Source organism: Dicentrarchus labrax, unplaced genomic scaffold (genome assembly GCF_905237075.1).
Source record: "Dicentrarchus labrax unplaced genomic scaffold, dlabrax2021, whole genome shotgun sequence".
NCBI lineage: Eukaryota > Metazoa > Chordata > Actinopteri > Moronidae > Dicentrarchus > Dicentrarchus labrax.
Window position 1 is genome coordinate 28144305 of NW_026136706.1, and position 17595 is coordinate 28161899.

At 40.1% G+C, this 17595-nt stretch overlaps 2 protein-coding genes across 4 annotated transcripts in view; one reads left to right on the plus strand and one right to left on the minus strand.

Annotated features, from left to right (window-relative positions):
• The window catches only part of LOC127365353 (uncharacterized), a 131692-nt gene that overhangs the window by 71290 nt on the left and 42807 nt on the right, over nt 1-17595 (plus strand). The window lies entirely within an intron of this gene.
• LOC127365363 (dual specificity protein phosphatase 19-like) lies at nt 1271-14263 on the minus strand. 3 transcript variants are annotated; one of them, XM_051403394.1, is made up of 5 exons: nt 13988-14263; nt 11541-11821; nt 9959-10005; nt 8586-8738; nt 1271-2229 (listed from the first exon to the last, which is right to left on the minus strand). In XM_051403394.1, exons 2-5 carry the CDS (start codon nt 11761-11763, stop codon nt 2023-2025), a joined length of 630 nt encoding a protein of 209 aa, XP_051259354.1. In that variant the 5' UTR covers nt 11764-11821; nt 13988-14263; the 3' UTR covers nt 1271-2022. The 3 variants fall into 3 exon arrangements, with proteins under 3 accessions (XP_051259354.1, XP_051259353.1, XP_051259355.1); XM_051403393.1 differs by lacking the exon at nt 13988-14263 and adding an exon at nt 13459-13515; XM_051403395.1 differs by lacking the exon at nt 13988-14263 and adding an exon at nt 11989-11998.

Below are 17595 nucleotides of genomic sequence, written 5' to 3' on the forward strand. Positions count from 1 at the left end.
GCTAGTGTATTGGGTTGGGTGCCGATTTCCAAGACCGCAGTGAACGCAGCGATGTTCTCTGCTGGCGTCAGGTCCTGAGTAGAGGCAGATCCACCTCCAGTTATGCGGCGTGTCCGATTGTTGCCAGCAAGCTTGGACTTCCCCCATCTTCTGACGTCGTTGTAGCGCTTGCAGCCCTGGTGTGATGTCCTGGGGCTGCAGCCATAGAAACAATTGTGGCAATTTCCTCCCACGCCTGTTTAACCAAAGCTAATTTGGGTGGGTTTCTCCCATCCCGATACAATGCCACTTCTCAGTCTTTTACGGCCCTGACAAGAACGTCGGTCTCCTCGGCTGTGAACCGCTCCTGGCGTGCAAAATCCCGGCAAATCCACCATTATAATAGCAATCCGCTATGGAAAAAGTGTGCCTGCTTTTAAAGGGAACAAAGCTACTTGCGTTTTGCGTTTGATACTTGCGTTCAGATAGAGGCCTGAGGCTGTTTACAAGACGGGCCAGAGTCGACTCTATTTCCTGAGGAGGCTCCATTCATTTAACGTATGTAACATCATGCTGAGGATGTTCTACCAGTCAGTGGTAGCCAGTGCCATCTTCTATGCTGTTGTGTGCTGGGGCAGCAGGCTGAGGGCAGCAGACGCCAAGAAGATCAGCAGGATCATCAGGAAGGCTGGCTCCGTCCTGGGGGTCTAACTAGAATCTTTGGTGGTGGTGTCTCAGAGGAGGATGCTGTGTAAACTGCACAGTATCCTGGATAACAACGCTCACCCTCTCCACCAGGTGCTAACCTCGAGCAGAAGCACCTTCAGCAACAGACTCATTCCCCCCCGATGTCCCCCCCGAACGCCAGAGGAAGTCTTTTCTTCCTGTGGCCATCAGACTGTTTAACTCATCTTTAATTTAGCTACTGTTGTACTTTATTGTATGTTAGCTTTATCCTATTGTGCTTTGCACTTTGTTGCATTTAGTTACTTGTTTTATTTTTATGCTAGCTTAATTCTTACTCTTGTATTACTTCTCCACTTTTGTATCGCAATTGTTGCACAGCAAGTTCCCTCGGGATAAATAAAGCTTCTTGAATCTTGAATCTTGAACAGACGAGCTACTGTAGCTCAAACTGCTGAAACAGTTAATGCTGGTTCTGATAGGAAGGGGTCAGAACACACAGTGCATCACAGTCTGTTGGTATGGGGCTGCTGATCGGTGTATAGAAGTACTTACCAGATGGTTTCATACTCACAGTAATAACAGTAAGCTGTTTCTGCTTTTCTCATTTAAGTTTTTATTAATTTTTATGTTTAGAAATATAACATTCTAAAGGTTGTGGCGGTCCACTGCTCCAAAACAGTGAGGATGGGTCAAATGCAGAGTTCCCCCCACAGATATTAATCCAACATAACAAAACACAGAGATGACTAAGAGAACAAAAGCACCAAAACACAAAGAGGTCATCATCTATAATAACTCACAAACAAGAAAATGTCTTTTGAAGTTAATAATGACTCTTTATAACATAATGAACATAAGGATCTAAACTCCTGACAATGTTCCATCCTAATATGTTTCCTATTGTTCATATCGCAATACCATGATGTAACTAGGTTAAAAAGCTACTGTACACCTAATTTCAGGAATTTTGGTTTATAATCCCATACATTAGGCATAGCTAAATAATTTGGGTATTAATTACGAACATGATAAGATAATATTTTTCACATTTTCTAAAGTCAGTGGTGATTTGACTGGAACATTGTCTACAGACAATGACTACAGACTAATTTGTCTCAAAATGTAGACAAATAATCGCAAATATGATAGATATCGCTAGAGGGAAGAGAATTTTTTTGATTTTAACAGATTCATCCTTACATTTAGAACATTTGGTATCTTATGTTAAACCATTTTAAAGAGTGTAAGTGGTGTATAGTATCGTCTAGTTGAATTATTCTTGATCATTAAATCCTTAACATCAGATTTATCTGTTCTTAAACTGTTTAACCACCCTGAACATGTTCTCTGCCTATTTTAGTGTTTGGATCCATTCATCGTCTGCGTTTTGTAGTTCCTCAGCTGTTCCAGGAAGCCAGGGTTTGGGGATGAGACTGGCCGAGCTGATTTGACCAATGAGAGGGCAGCATCAAAGGACTGGCCATCACATGACATCAGGTAACCAATGACCACTGCCGGTGCCCGTGACACGCCAGCATTGCAGTGGACCAACACCACACCTTTCTGTGGGAGAAACAGAAATAAATGATAATATTAAAGCTGCATCAATTCATTTCAGACACGGGGGGGGCAGAAGAAGATGAAACACAGTCATAATGTCAGTATCTTCTAATAAAGTTGCTATGGCAAACGTGTCAGTTGCCTATAACCATATACAGCAGACAAAAATAAACATAATCATCCCATTAGAGTTGTTCCTATTTTTCTATATTTTGCAAACCATGATGAAGCTCAAAGATGTGTGTTTAAAGGTCCAATTGAATTCATTACGTTCTAGACCTGCTTTATTTGAAAAGTCTCTTGAGATAACTTTTGTTATGAATTGGCGCTATACAAATAAATTTTAATTGAATTGAATGAATTTAGAGACCCAACACTTCCAGTCCAATGTGGAACATTTAGGAGGATCTATTGTCAGAAATGGAATATAATATTCATAGCTATAGTTTTAGTGTTTAGGTATTAGTGTATAATAGAAATAAGAACGGTGTTTTTGTCATCATAGAATGAGCCGTTTTTATCTACAGACGCAACGGGTCACTTCCCATTGAGTCGGCCATATTGAACCGTCATGCTTCTACAGTAGCCCAGAATGGACAAACTAAATATTGGCTTTAGACAGAGGCAGTTTGAACTTTTTGCGTGTTTCACAGCCACCATAATTTCTCCTTCAAGCTTTGAAGGGGAAGGTGAAGTGAGGGAGTTGCAATCTACAACTAAATGCCTCTAAATCTTCCTTAATTGTAGTGGAATAGACAGTCCCTCCAGAAATACGCAATTATGCGATCGCATAATTCAATGCAGAATCAGCCAAAGTCCGCATATTTATGCGGGGGCTGCATTTTTTCAAATATGCCGCACTTTCGCCGCATAAATTGCCGATTTCTGCGCAAAATATGCGGGGCTTGCATGATTTCATAATCCCTGCATTTTTTTGCAAAAAAGTGACATATATCTTAGCAGAAAGTTGAAAAGTGTTGCGTTTACTTTACACAAGAGCAGCCATTTTCCCCTGTTGCCATGGGAACGTTATTAAGTGACGTAATTACGCGACGTGAACATCATCGAAAAGCTGCAAACCCCGCGATGAAGCCATGATGAAGCCCGCAAATCAGTCTCATATTTTATTTATTCATTTTTACAGAAGTTGTAGCATATTCCTTTTGTAAAGCTACAGAACTTGTTTGACTCATCAATGTTTTGTAAGTTTGAGCCATGTGTTTATTAATGTCTGAAATACAACAAGATGAGAACTTAAATATATTCTTATCATAGGAAGTAATAAGAAATGACTCTTTACATTAAGGTAGTAGCCGAGTGAGAACAGGGTGTTGGGGGAATCACTTTTTTTTCTATTTTTCATCAAACCGCAGTTTTTGCAAGTTCACGCAATTTTTGCAAGTTCACGCAATTTTTGCAAGTCCCCGCCATTTCATCGCAGAAAATTGCATAAATATCCCGCATCTTCCATCGCATTTTTTAAGAAAATGTGCCGCATAATCAATAATAATAATAATACATTTTATTTAAAAAAAGCGCTTTTCTGAATACTCAAAGACACTGTACAATATAATATAAGAAGAATACAAGAACATCAATCAGTAAAACAAAATAAAACAGTACATTACATATGTTAAAAACACATGACACTGAGCTAGATTTTAAAAGCCATTTTAAAAAGGTGTGTTTTTGTCAGTGATTTGAATATTGGAGGGTCGGTACAGTCACGGATGGGTTTGGGGAGAGAGTTCCAGAGGGAGGGGGCAGCTACAGAGAACGCTCTGTCGCCCCAGAAAAAAACTCCGCATTTTTTTGGGTTGTGTATTAAGTGCACAGTCCTAGACTTTTTGAGCCCTTTATGTACACTTTCTGTTAGTCTGCATCTCTGCTTAATTATTTAGACAGATATTACAATTGTAATTCAATTCAATTCAATTCAATTTTATTTGTATAGCGCCAATTCATAACAGAAGTTATCTCAGGACACTTTTCAAATAGAGCAGGTCTAGACCGAACTCTTTAAAACATTATTTACAGAGACCCAACAGTACCACCATGAGCAAGCACTAGGCGACAAGGGCAAGGAAAAACTGCCTGTTAAAAGGCAGAAACGTAGGACAGATCCTTCGGCTCTAGGTGGATGGTCTTCTGCCTCGACCAGCTGGGGTGAGAGAGAGAGAGAGAGACAGAGAGAGAGAGAGAGACAGACAGACAGACAGACAGACAGACAGACAGACAGACAGGTGCACAGCAACAACAGTATTGGCAATGGCAATCTAGCAGGACCATGGCAGGAGGCTCCACCAGGATCGATAAGGACCTGCAAGACGAGAAAGCACAAGAACTCCGGGGAAGAAGTGAAGTTAGTAACATGCATTAATGGGACATGAATGAGTGCAGAAAGAGAGAGGAAGAGAGGAGCTCAGTGCACCATGGGAAATCCCCCTGATAGTCTAGGCCTATAGCAGCATAACTAAGGAATGGTTCAGGACTCACCTGATCCAGCCCTAACTATAAGCTTTATCAAAGAGGAATGTCTTAAGCCTACAAGCCTACTTGAATGTGGTGAGGGTATCTGCCTCCTGAACCACAACTGGAAGCTGGTTCCACAGGAGAGGAGCTTGGTAACTGAAGGCTCTGGCTCCTGTTCTACTTTTAAAGACGATAGGAACCCAGCATTCAGAGAACATAGTGTTCTAGTGGGGTAATAGGGTACTATGAGCTCTTTAAGATATGAAGGGGCCTCACCATGAAGAGCTTAATAGGTGAGGAGGAGGATTTTAAATTCTATTCTACATTTTACAGGGAGCCAATGCAGAGAAGCTAGTACAGGAGAGATGTGATCTATTTTTCTAGTTCCTGTCAGTTCTCGTGCTGCAGCGTTCTGAATTAATTGGAGCGTTTTAATGGACTTATTGGGGCAACCTGATAATAAATAGTTGCAGTAATCCAGCCTTGAAGTAACAAATGCATGGATTTGTTTTTCTGCATCTGTCTGTGATAGTATGTGTCTAATTTTTGTAATATTACGTAAATGAAAGAAGGCAGTCCTAGAGGTCTGCTTCATGTGGGACAAAGATAACTCCAAGATTCCTGACAGTGGTGCTAGAGGCCAAGGTAATGCCATCTAGAGTAACTATATCTTTAGACAGTGAGTCTCTAAGGTTTTTGGGGCCAAGAACAAGAATTTTGTTTTTTTCTGACTTTAACATCAGAAAATTGCAGCTCATCCAGGATTTTATGTCCTTAAGACATGTTTGTAATTTAGATAATTGATTAATTTCATCGGGCTTGATCGATATAACTGCATATCATCTGCATAACAGTGAAAGTTAATGGAGTGATTCCTAATAATGTTGCCTAAAGGGAGCATATGTAGAGTAAATAGTATTGGTCCAAGTACAGAACCTTGTGGAACTCCATGTAGTGTTTATTGAAGATTCATCGTTAACATGTACAAACTGCGAACGATCTGATAAATATGACTTAAACCAGCTTAATGCGGTTCCTTTAATAATGTAATATGATTCACAATTAGTGGGAATGATCACAATTTTCATTTTCACTGAAAAAACTATTAAAATCATGATGATGTGACATTTGTTGAAGTCTGTACCAAACAAATCTTAAATCTGAAAAACAAGATTTTTAGGTCAGGGCATCTCTTCAGTACTACAGCACTTGCTGCTTCTGCGATTTGGATATTGCTCTTGGTCATATTGCGATTTTTTTAATATATATTTAAATTAATTGTGCAGCCCTAGTCTTTTGATGACAGGATTTTGACTTTAAATATGTTAGCCAGTGTTTATGGCTTCGGGGGAGAATCGGGCCAGTGAGAGGAAATATGAAGCAGCTAGGATTCAAACATAAATTGCAATGACACTCTCTGGACACTGGAGGACTCTACAGACCAATAGAACAGAGTTGATTTCAGCATGTGGAGCTGAGCTTCACACCACAACAGGCTTCATCACTCTTTGGATCCCCATTAGCTTCTCCATTACCGCCTCCATTTTCCTTCACATGGAAAGTTCACAGCTGTGTCCCAATTATCGGGCTGGGCCTCACAGCAGCCAGAACCAAACTGCTATCAAGCTTCTCATCTGACTACTGGAGGACGGAAAACAAGAGCTTCTACCAAAATGTCAAAATCTTCCATCAGAACAGACTGTTCACAGATTCAGTTTCAGCCAATTTTGTATTCATTATTTTCACCAAAAGCAAAAAAGCTGACAAAAAACGTTTTGTGATTTTAGATGAGAATATCTGTGCAAACCTGAACATTCAGGTAAAACCAGACCTGACTATTAGAATTTAGATACAAGCCCAAAAACAATTAAAAAATGGTTAAAACCTTAAAAAATGTGGGTACAAAGAGGTACACATTAGAAAATGTAACCCAAATAATTTAGTGGTGTAACCATTCCTAAATGTAAAAAATATTAAAAAAGGACCCAAAAATGTGAGCAGGGTATAACTCAAGAATTTATTTAAGAAAAGATTTTTTCACAAAACTCGAGCCATAAATCGTTGTACAATGCTGAAAACTGTGGTACACCAGTTTATGTATTTGTGCTGCAGTCATGATGCTGTGGCAGTTGCTCCTTTCGTTGTCATGACAGCATTAATAACTGAGGGTCTTTACCAGCCAGATGGCCTGCTGGGTAATCTGACCCTGCATTTCGAAGTAAAAGCATCAGTTTGATTATCAGGACTGGAATTACCCCATACACACACAGAAACATACCATAATGAACACACACACTTCCTGAAATCATACACCCCTAATGACTGCCTAATGACTCGCTCTGTGTGTGTGTGTGTCTGTGTGGTTGTGGTGTCATGTTAAGGTGAGCCACAGGCTTTGCTGCTAAAAGGTTGTATGACACTGAGATCTGATCTGTGTGCAGTTTAATAAAACATGAACAAAACTAAACATATATTATTCAAAACAGAGGAGAAGAGAAGAGAGGAGAGGAGAGGAGATGTCAAAACATCAGTCAACCTTTCCTTCATTTTAAGATCCTTACATCTGTGTCCTTCTTCCCATAATCCCTTGGCCTTATGGGATTGTTTCTCATTGTTGGACTTGATCTGGTTATTTGGTTTCAGGGCTGTAGTGGGTGTAACTGCCATGTGCGTACCTTTTTAAATACAACATAGCAATTACTCACCGTTTTATGATGGGTTACTCATGGTGATTGCACAATTTTTGTGTTTGGGTCAAACTCAACAGGAGGGAGGTACAGGGGGAGCTGACCCTTCTCTCTTCTGTACACACACCCACATATGTAAACACACCCCATACACCCACATACTCACACACACACACTATTTCTACATCATTTTATGTTGTTTTTGTCTAACATACTGTATATTGCTTACTTTAAGTTTGCCGGTTGATTTTGTGTGCTGTTCGTTTACTTTTGTAGATAACATGACTTTATCTGCTTATAACGGTCACTGAGGTAAGATTATCTTCAGCAACCCTGTAGGAGGGTTTAAATCTCACAGTCTGCACACAGTTTGCTTCCTTTCTCTTGTTTGTGAATCTGCTGTTTTGTTTGATATGTATCTAGGGCATGAACAAAAACAACCAATCAGAGCCAAGATGGATGGTCTCATTCCCAGATCATCAAATACCGAAGCTGGGAATGAGACTCAACTATCAACTTTTTCATCATCATCATCATTACCATCATCATGAATCAATATCTTCAAGCCACCAACCACAAGTGTCTTCTATCTTTCTCGGCTCTGATTGGCTGTTTTCCTTCAGGCCCGGTGGATTCCTGCAAATGCCATTAGGAGCCCTAGGAGGAGTCAGAGGAACCTGATTGTTTCACAGATTATCTGTCTCATGTACTACTGTCAGGGTGTAGTGAAAGTTTCAGCAAATATGACAAAAAGTTTGCAGCTTTAATAAAAAAATATCACGGTTTGGGTTAAAATAGGTAAGTTATATCAGCTGGTCAGTTATATCAGTTACATACATAAGTTGGTGATACCAGTTTTTTTTTGGAATAACATGCTGGTAAATATATTACTATTATAGGAAAATAGAAACAGAGACAAGGTGAGTGATTGCAGACAGGATGTTTAAAGAGAATACACATTCTTCCAAATGTTGAATGTTAACAGTGGAGCTGAACCGATTTGTCAATTGTCAAAAGTCAGTTTGAAAAGTGATTAGTGGTTTTCTCATTCTAGCTTCTCAGATGTGAGGATTTGCATCTTTTCTCTGTTTTCTATTACTCCTAGGGTTTTAGGACTGTCTGTTAGACATTTGGCTATATTTGGAGACATTTTATATTACATTTTATTTTATTTTTAGAATTAATTGTGTTATGTGTTACCTCACTGTGAGCCTGCTGGATAAAGTCACAACAGTCCTGGAGGTGAAGCAGTACATCGGCGTCAGGATGATCCAGAATACTGACAGTCTTATAGATGAACAGGTCAGGAAACACATTCTCCACCCCGAAGGCCACATTCAGGATGTGAGACACCTGAGGAAGAAGAGAAGGAGGAGACTTTATTGTGATATGATTGTGTATTGTCAAAGTTGATGTGTTAGAAGCAGGGTGAGGATTTGAGCGACTTTGACAAGGGCCACATTGTGATGGCTAGACGACTGGCTTCAGAGTATCTCCAAAACTGCAGCTCTTGTGGGGTGTTCCCGCTCTGCAGTGGTCAGTACCTATCAAAAGTGCTCCAAGGAAGCAAAAGAACCAGAGACAGGGTCATGGGTGACCAAGGCCCATTGATTCATGTGGGGAGTGAAGGCTGGCCCGTGTGGTCCGATCCAAGAGACAAACTACTGCAGCTCAAACTGCTGAAACAGTTAATGCTGGTTCTGAAAGGCAGGTGCATAGCCTCAGACCAGTCAGGGTGCACATACTGACCCCTGTCCACTGCCGAAAGCACCTACAATTAAGCACCAGAACTGGACCACAGAGCAATTGAAGAAGATGGCCTGGTCTGATGAATCACGTTTTCTTTAACATCTTAAATCTTGGCCAGGTACATGTGCGTCGCTTACCTGTGGAACACATGGAACCAGGATGCACTATGGGAAGAAGGCCAGCCAGCAGAGGCAGTGTGATGCTTTGGACGATGTTCTGCTGGCAAACCTCAGGTCCTGCCATTCATGTGGATGTAACTTTGACAAGTAGTACCTACCTAAGCATTGTTGCAGACCATGTACACTCTTTCATGGAAATAGTATTCCCTGATGGCAGTGGCCTCTTTCAGCAGGATAATGAGCCGTGCAAAGCAAAATGCTTCAGGAATGGTTTGAGGAACACAACGAGTTCAAGGTGTTGACTTGGCCTCCAAATTCCACAGATCTCAATCCAATTGAGCATCTATGGGATGTGCTGGACAAACAAGTCCAATCCATGGAGGCCCCACCTCACAACTTACAGGACTGATATTAAAACTAAATATTACAGGAAATGCAAAACTTATTTTAAATTACATTTCAGCGTTTAAGTAATTTCATAATATATATAGATAGTATTATATGTTTGTAAATACATTTTAAGTACATTGTAAGTAAAGTATATACATTACATCTGTTGCATTGCTTATCCTTATGTAACATTTTTCATTTGTATGGTCCCCGTTAAATAAACAAGTAAAGCCTTTTAGTGCTCAAACCAAAGCAATGGCTGATGTATGGAGAAGGACTGTTGTGGTTTACAGTTCAGTTTAAAAAGAACCTCACCTTGTGTTTTCTTAGAGTGCCAAAGTCATGTGCAGCATCTTGAGAACCTACACACACACACACACACACACACACACACACACACACACACACACACATGCATAGTGAATTAGTAAGTTAGGTCAATTCAATTCAATTAAATTTTATTGGATAGTGCCAAATAAATTATCTCAGGCATCAAAAAAAAGGTCTAACCATACTCTTATTTATATACAAATTTGTATTTGTTTTGTATTTTTGATGAGCTGAAATTTCCTGATGCTAAACTAAAAAAAAAAAAAAGTTCTTGTAGTGTTCTTGGCCCCAAACACCTCAGAATTTTCACCTCAGAATTGAATTTTGGCACAGGATGCTAAACAAAAAGCTAATGCCCGCTCTACTACAGGTCACGGGGTCATGTATCTTCTACCTGTGAGTGAGCCCTGATGGGTCATGTCTCCACCTGTCCTCCCCCACATCTGTGCTCAAGTTACCCTGTGAGCTGGCAGTTACCTGTGTTGGTGGACTGAAGGTGACTTTGAGGACAGGGTGTGGGGGGCTTGGGGAGCTGGTGGAAAACATCCACTAACTGGGCCAACTAGGTGGGTCATGGCTCTTTTTCATCTTTCTTAAAGATGAATATTGGTTGTAGGTGGAAGTAGACAAGCCACCATTACTGTAAACCTGTATATAACACTGTAATGTTTAGAAAGAATTAGATTTTTTTCATTTGCATTCAAGAATCGGTCTGAACCAATTTAAGGGTTATAATCTAGAAAATGTACACTTACCAGCCAAACTGAGTCCAGTTTTGACTAGGGATAGAGATTAAAAATAATTTCCATCTTCGATTACCCTCACTGAATTATTATTGAGTACTCGCATAAAAGAAATCTAACGCAACAGAGTCTAAAATAAACACCCAAATGAAAAAGCTGTTGGGGTTAGTGTTTTCTTACCTTTCTGCACTGCACTGACTGTACAGATTATTCAGTAATTCAATACAAAAAAGCAATGGCTAGTTTACTTTTTCATCTGAAGCCACCTTGGCCCGTAGGCTGCAGTACAGCCCTCAATTTCACCGTGCTTTCCTCAGACAAAGCTTGCACTGCACTTTCATTTTGTCTATTTCTTTGAAGTATTTACAAACATTACTTTTATACCCAGTCACCATTCTAATTATAGCATTAGCTGAGTGATCGAATGTAACTACTTTGTAACTCAGTTATGAGATGGACACAAATTGAGACAAAAATGACTGAAGGTGGATTTTTTGTCTAGTGACACAACTATAGTTCAGTCAGACAACTTACGTTTGAAATGTTTATTACAGCTGTATAGCATATTTAAATTTTGGCATCTAGACTCTGACCTCATCATTCCCCGCAGAGCAGAGGGAGAGCTGGGAAATTGTGCAGTTTAAATAGACCGCCAGATTGGAAGGGTGAGCTTGGTTAGCGATTATGGAGTGAGGCATGTCATGTGTGTATAGCAGCGCAGCTCGAGTTGACTGCCTGAACTAGCTCGCAGGCTTCACTCCTTTAGTGGTCAGTTTGGTTGACAGTGGTTTACCATGTTGTTGAGTCATATCATGTTCACTCACCCAGCAGCAGGTAGGGCCTGACAGTGCCGATCTGCAGGTCCCAGGAAGTGTCAGGTACATATCCCAGCATCTTCTCTGGAGGGGTGGGGTCTTCAACTACAGTGATCGTAGAACCCTTCCAGGTCTCGATGATGCGACGGCCGCTCAGTGATGTCACACGGGTGCACTGTTTCCTTAGCCGTGACCGAGAGAAGCTCTGGATCTCCTCAGTCAGGGGCTGCATGACTAGACCAGACTGGAATGAGCTAGACTGCACTGAACTGGACTGGGCTGGAGTGAACCTTAAAAGATAAATGAATAAAGTTAGCTAAATGATATTTATAGGAGATATATATGGTGTGTATGAGGATGAGGTATATAGAAAATAACAGATGAGGTGAAAGTGAAGTACATCTCAAAAAAACAAGTGTCAGCAGTCATGCTATGAGCTCTGCCAGGCTGTACTGACCTAAATGCTAATGTCGGCATGCCTATGTGGTCACAGCGAAGATGCTAATATGCTGATGTTTAGCAGGTATAATGTTTACCATGTTCACCATCTTAGTTTAGCACGTGTATGTGTAAGTACACCCCTCAATTCTGCTAGCTTCCTCCCTCTCAGCAAATTTAAAGAATGACCTGAAAAGGACAGCCACTTTAGAGGGGTTGGCCTCAACACCAACCACAGTGACTGACAGACCACTAGCATAAACTCCTGTTAATAATGTGCATTAATAACGCAGCGGTTTCACTGACTCCCACTCAAAGCAAAGGCTGGGGGAGGTGCGCCGCCCTCCTCTGATTAGACGGTGTTAACACTGGCTTTATAGAAATGGTTTGACATCTTTGTATTTGTCTTAAAACGAACAGGTTGATTTAAAACAGTAGAGGGCATGTTAAACCATTTTTTAAACCACAAAATGCAGATTTTCATACATTTGGTAATAATTAGTGTTTCATTACAGAATAGTGATATAATTCAGTTTAAAGCTAAAAAAAACCATGTAAATTAACGATCCACTTAAATATCTTAACATGACTATGACTGATGGATAGGCACAAAACTGTGTACATTCATTGTCCCTAGACACTATATCCTACAAAACTTGGTGATCCTTGACTTTTCCTCCAGTTCAACCATGTGGTTGAAATGTATGGTTTTGTGACAACTATTGACTGGATTGTTATGAAATTATGCACATATTCCCCTCAAGATGAACTGTAATCACTTTGGTGACCCTCTGATCTTTCCTCTAGCACCATCATCAGGTCAAAATTTGTCCAATACTTTGCTTTATGATTTACAGGTCCATTATCTACAGTAGCCCAGACAAAATGAACATTTTCACCTTTCACAAGTTTCGTGGCCACCAAAGTTTCTCCTACACGCCTGGTATTCAGTTGGTTGCAAACTGCAACCTCACCACTAGATGCCACTAAATCCTCAGCACTGGTCATTTAATACTAGAAAAACTAATTACATTCCTATCGGCCTCATCTGTACTTTTTTGTTCTAATTATCAAACATTAGCATTCTTATATGCTAAACTAAGACGGTGAACATGAATTTCTGAGGGTGTTATTCCACAAGAAACAAACAGTTATTAGTTAAATAGGTAAGCCATTAATGAGTTTTTTTACATTAGCATAATGTGCGGTATCTGTATTATTGTTACGGTTCCTTTCAGGACTAAAACAGTGTTTGAGGACACACAAACCAGAGAGCAAGAGTATGTCCAGTGGACACAGTGATGAATGAACATTGTGTTGTCACAATGTAAAGGTGGACAATACAACATAAACTCTAAACTCTTAAATGAGCAAGTTAAAAAGTCATCACCCTAATGAATGGTAGTTGTGAGTAATCATTTCATGATTGTCTTGGCCAAAATAGTTGCAATACACAATATTATTACAGTAATCATGAAAATATACTTACCATACTTTCAAAATGGCACTAAAACACACTGGAATCACTATACCTTCCATTTTATTAAGTAACACATATTTGTTGCATCACAGACCGGAACCTCATTCCCTCACATTTCCACACATCCGGTTTAAGTTATTTTTGTGGGGGATATAACGGGCAAGCCGAGCCTTCAGCCATGGGATTTTGAAATGACTGGAAAAATGTGAGCTCCTCTTGTCCCTTTGTTCAAAATAAATCAGGAAATCAATATAGGACTTTATGCTGGAGAGCTAGACAGCTTCTTCCGGTCAAGCCATGTGAAGATATTTCCAATTATCACAATAGTGGAAATTCACCACAATAATTTATCAGAGTGTTTTTTTATTCCGATATGCGATAATATTGTATATCGTCCCATCCCTAGTGATTATCCTTAATGTGGATAAGATGACAATCATATAGATTGAGATAATCACTGTTCATTAACAATAACCAGTGAAATAAACATGATATACAGTATATACCATATGTATGATTTACTGTATATGATAAAAACCTGTTTCTTTAGATGTTAAGCTTAGGTCCAGCTTGGCTCAGAATGCCCCTGCTTCAGCTGGTGGCAGATAGTCCACTTTAAAGACTGGTGATCCAGTTCAATTTCCAGAATAGAAACACACTTCTTCCCTCATCATCTTCTGTTCCAAAGAAACAGTAAGATGTCCAGTCTGGTCCAGGTTCCTCGTGCCGACTGAACCTAATCCACGTTAGACCAGGTCCAGAAAAAATCCACTCTTACTAGCTGTAGTCCTATAGTCCACCTGTACCAACTGAGTTAAACTGTGAACTGGTCTGACTCTGCTGGAGGTAAGACGCTGAAGTGATGTGTAACATGAAACCTGCTTCAGTCTGTCTGTCTGTCTATCTGTCTATCACTAGTGTTAATCATAGTGACAAGTACAGTACAACCAAATGCAGACCAAGTCAATGAAATTAAACATTATTTAACATATATGATGAATAAACCATACTGTATGGCATGTTTTGTTGTCTGCACTCTTTCTTTGATCTCATAAAAAACAACAAATAACACATAAAACCCCTTTTTTAAATCTGATGACGTTATGAAATAATAATAACATCAGGCTAACAGTATAGAAAAGATTGAAATTGAATGGGCATATTGGTGGAGGAAGATTGCTGTGTGGTCCACAGGAGGGAGCCACATTGCTACTTTTTGAGGATTTCAAGTCAGTAAGTGCAGCTGATAAACCAGATAAAACAAATACATTTAGTTTGAAATGTTCTTTTCATAAAGAAAGGTAGTAATACAAACTGAATAAATGAAAAACATATTCCTTATTTATATTAATAATAATATTTCTTTATTTATGTTGCACTTATCAAAGCCAATTGTCCTTCATTTCTAATAATAGTTGCTGTAATGTTATAGGCCAGCAGTGTTGGGCAGTAACTCATTACTACTAATAATATTACTTTCCCAGTAACTAATAGTGTAACTAATTACTGTTGGCAGGAACCCACTAGGGGTCGTCAAAGCTTCACAGGGGGTTTTTTAACTTCAGGGATGTAGGAAAATGTTAAAAATATACACGTTTATCAGCATTGTAGCAGCATAAAGTAAAAATACATAATACGGACTTCCCTACAGAGTTCCCTTAAAATATCAGAAAAGCTCATCTCTAATTGCTCAGTTATTGCGATATATATTGTGCAATATTTGTGTTCATTGTACAGTTTATCTGTTGTTCTGTACTGTTAATGTTTTGCATTGAATATAATATGAAATACCCATAAAATGTCACTTAGTCAGTTTACTCAGTGATAGAAAAGAGCTCCCTTAAGGAGAACAGTTGGGGACCACTGCCCTAGCCATCTCACTTCTCATGCCTAAACCTGACGGGGATCCTAATATACAAATTACTAATAATTTAATAACATTAATAACAAACTTCACGTGTATATTCATATACAACCCCGTCTGTAAATGATAATCTACCTTTTAACCTTGTAGACCGTCCATCAGGAGTCCAACAATGTTGCTATAATCAGGGCCCTGACCTTCCCTGCACACACATTTCACATTTTATCTCCATTATACGTCTTTGTAGAAACATCAGTAATTGTTGTAGATTACTTGCTGTCCTTCACTCTGTGTGTGTGTGTGTGTGTGTGTGTGTGTGTGTGTGTGTGTGTGTGTGTGTGTGTGTGTGTGTGTGTGTGTGTGTGTGTGTGTGGACAGCTGCAGTCTTATTTATGTTGGAAAAGATTCTGGTAGTTTCCAAGAATATTTCCACATACAGAGAGAGAGAGGGAGGGAGAGAGAAACCGTTTTCTGGCTGAAATTGGACCTTTTCATTCCCCCAACACACACACACACACACACACACACGCACGCACACACACACACACACACACACACACACACACACACACACACACACACACACACACACACACACGCACACACACACACACACACACACACACACACACATACTCAAAGAGAGAGGGAGAGACAGAGAAAGAGAGAGAGAGAGGGTCAGATTTCTACAGAAGTTTGTTTTTGCATCTCAGAAAGAGAAGAAGATAGGAAACAAGGAGAAGAGTAGAAAAAGGGGGAGGAAAAGGGAGGAGAGAAAACAAGGAGAAAGTAGCAGAGGAGATTAAACAAGGAGAAAAGGGAAAAAGAGAGAAAATAAGGAGAAAAAAGGAGAGGAGATGAGAGAAAAGGAGATGAAACAAGGAGAAAATATGAGAAGTGATTATACAAGGAGAAAAGAACAATGAGAAAATAATGAAAACAATGAGAAAATAGGAAAAGGAAAAAAGGGAAAAACAGGCAAGAAGAGGAAACAAGTAGAGGAGATGAGAGGAGAAGGGTTTTTGGAATGTGCGTTCACTGTGCATGCGTGCGTGTGTTCCACTGATAAGATTATCCTGCCAAATGTGAGGGCCTTTTACGTCAGAAACACAAACACACTTGCAGAGGTGAATTCATGAGAACCAAGAGAACAAAAGCGAAAGAGGGAAAGAAAAAAACTGAGAGGAGGAAAGAAGGAAGGAGGAAAGAAGGAGTGAAGGAGGGATGGAAGGGAAAGTGCTGACTCAGTTCTTTGCATGTTGATCCATGAGTCAGAAAACCCGGAGAGACCTTGTATGTGTGTGTGTGTGTGTGTGTGTGTGTGTGTGTGTGTGTGTGTGTTGGCTGTAACTCAAGCCTAACATGGGAAGCTCCTCCAACATCTGACAACCATTACTGCTATCACACACACACATACACACAGTGCTGTTTCAGTTTGCAGCGTCATATTCAACTTTAATGGTCCAATAACACAACTGTTAATGCAGCAAGCCTGCCAGGGTCAAAGGTCAACACCAGCCAGTGAAGCAGTCAGTCAGTAACACAATTACATAGAAAGAAAGAAAGTTTTTTATTGTCATATTCACAGTATATATAGATCATTTACAGCACTTTTACATACATGAAATGAAACTTGGCCTACATCTCCATCAGTCAGTTCATTGGTCAACAGTTACTGAAGCAGATCATACATTGGTTCAAATGGAGCTGTTGACACTCCATTAACATGACACATGACAGCAGCCTTCTTGCAGGGCATGCTGGGAGATGCACTTAGTTAATTTCTGCCTTTAGGCTCTCACATCAAAACAATGACAAAACACAACGTTGGATGACCTTGTGAAGTAGTGTGGGATCATGGGAGTTGTTGTCTTCACCACCACCATTGCAGTCACTGCTGTCAGCTTCTCTCTGTTAGGATTCCTTCGGTGTTCATGGTTCAGGCGGTTTCTACCGGGAGCCCAATGATCCACAGAGGTCTCCTCCTCTCCAAAACAGTACTGTTACTTTTCACTACTGGCCTGATGATCCTTCTGAAGGACAGTGGAGAATCAGGATGGGTCAGGTCCATCAGAGAACCCTGATTTCCAATACAGTCCAGATGACACAGTCTGATGAGGTCCCAATGATTTCATCAACCAACTGAGGAAACGCCTGTATTTTAGAACCCTGGCTCAGCTACATGGTGGATCACTGGTCAGCACAACCACCTCACAGTAAGTCCTGGAGTGAAATCCACTGGCCAGCCCCAGCAGGTGCCAGGTGATTTGGCAACTCAAACT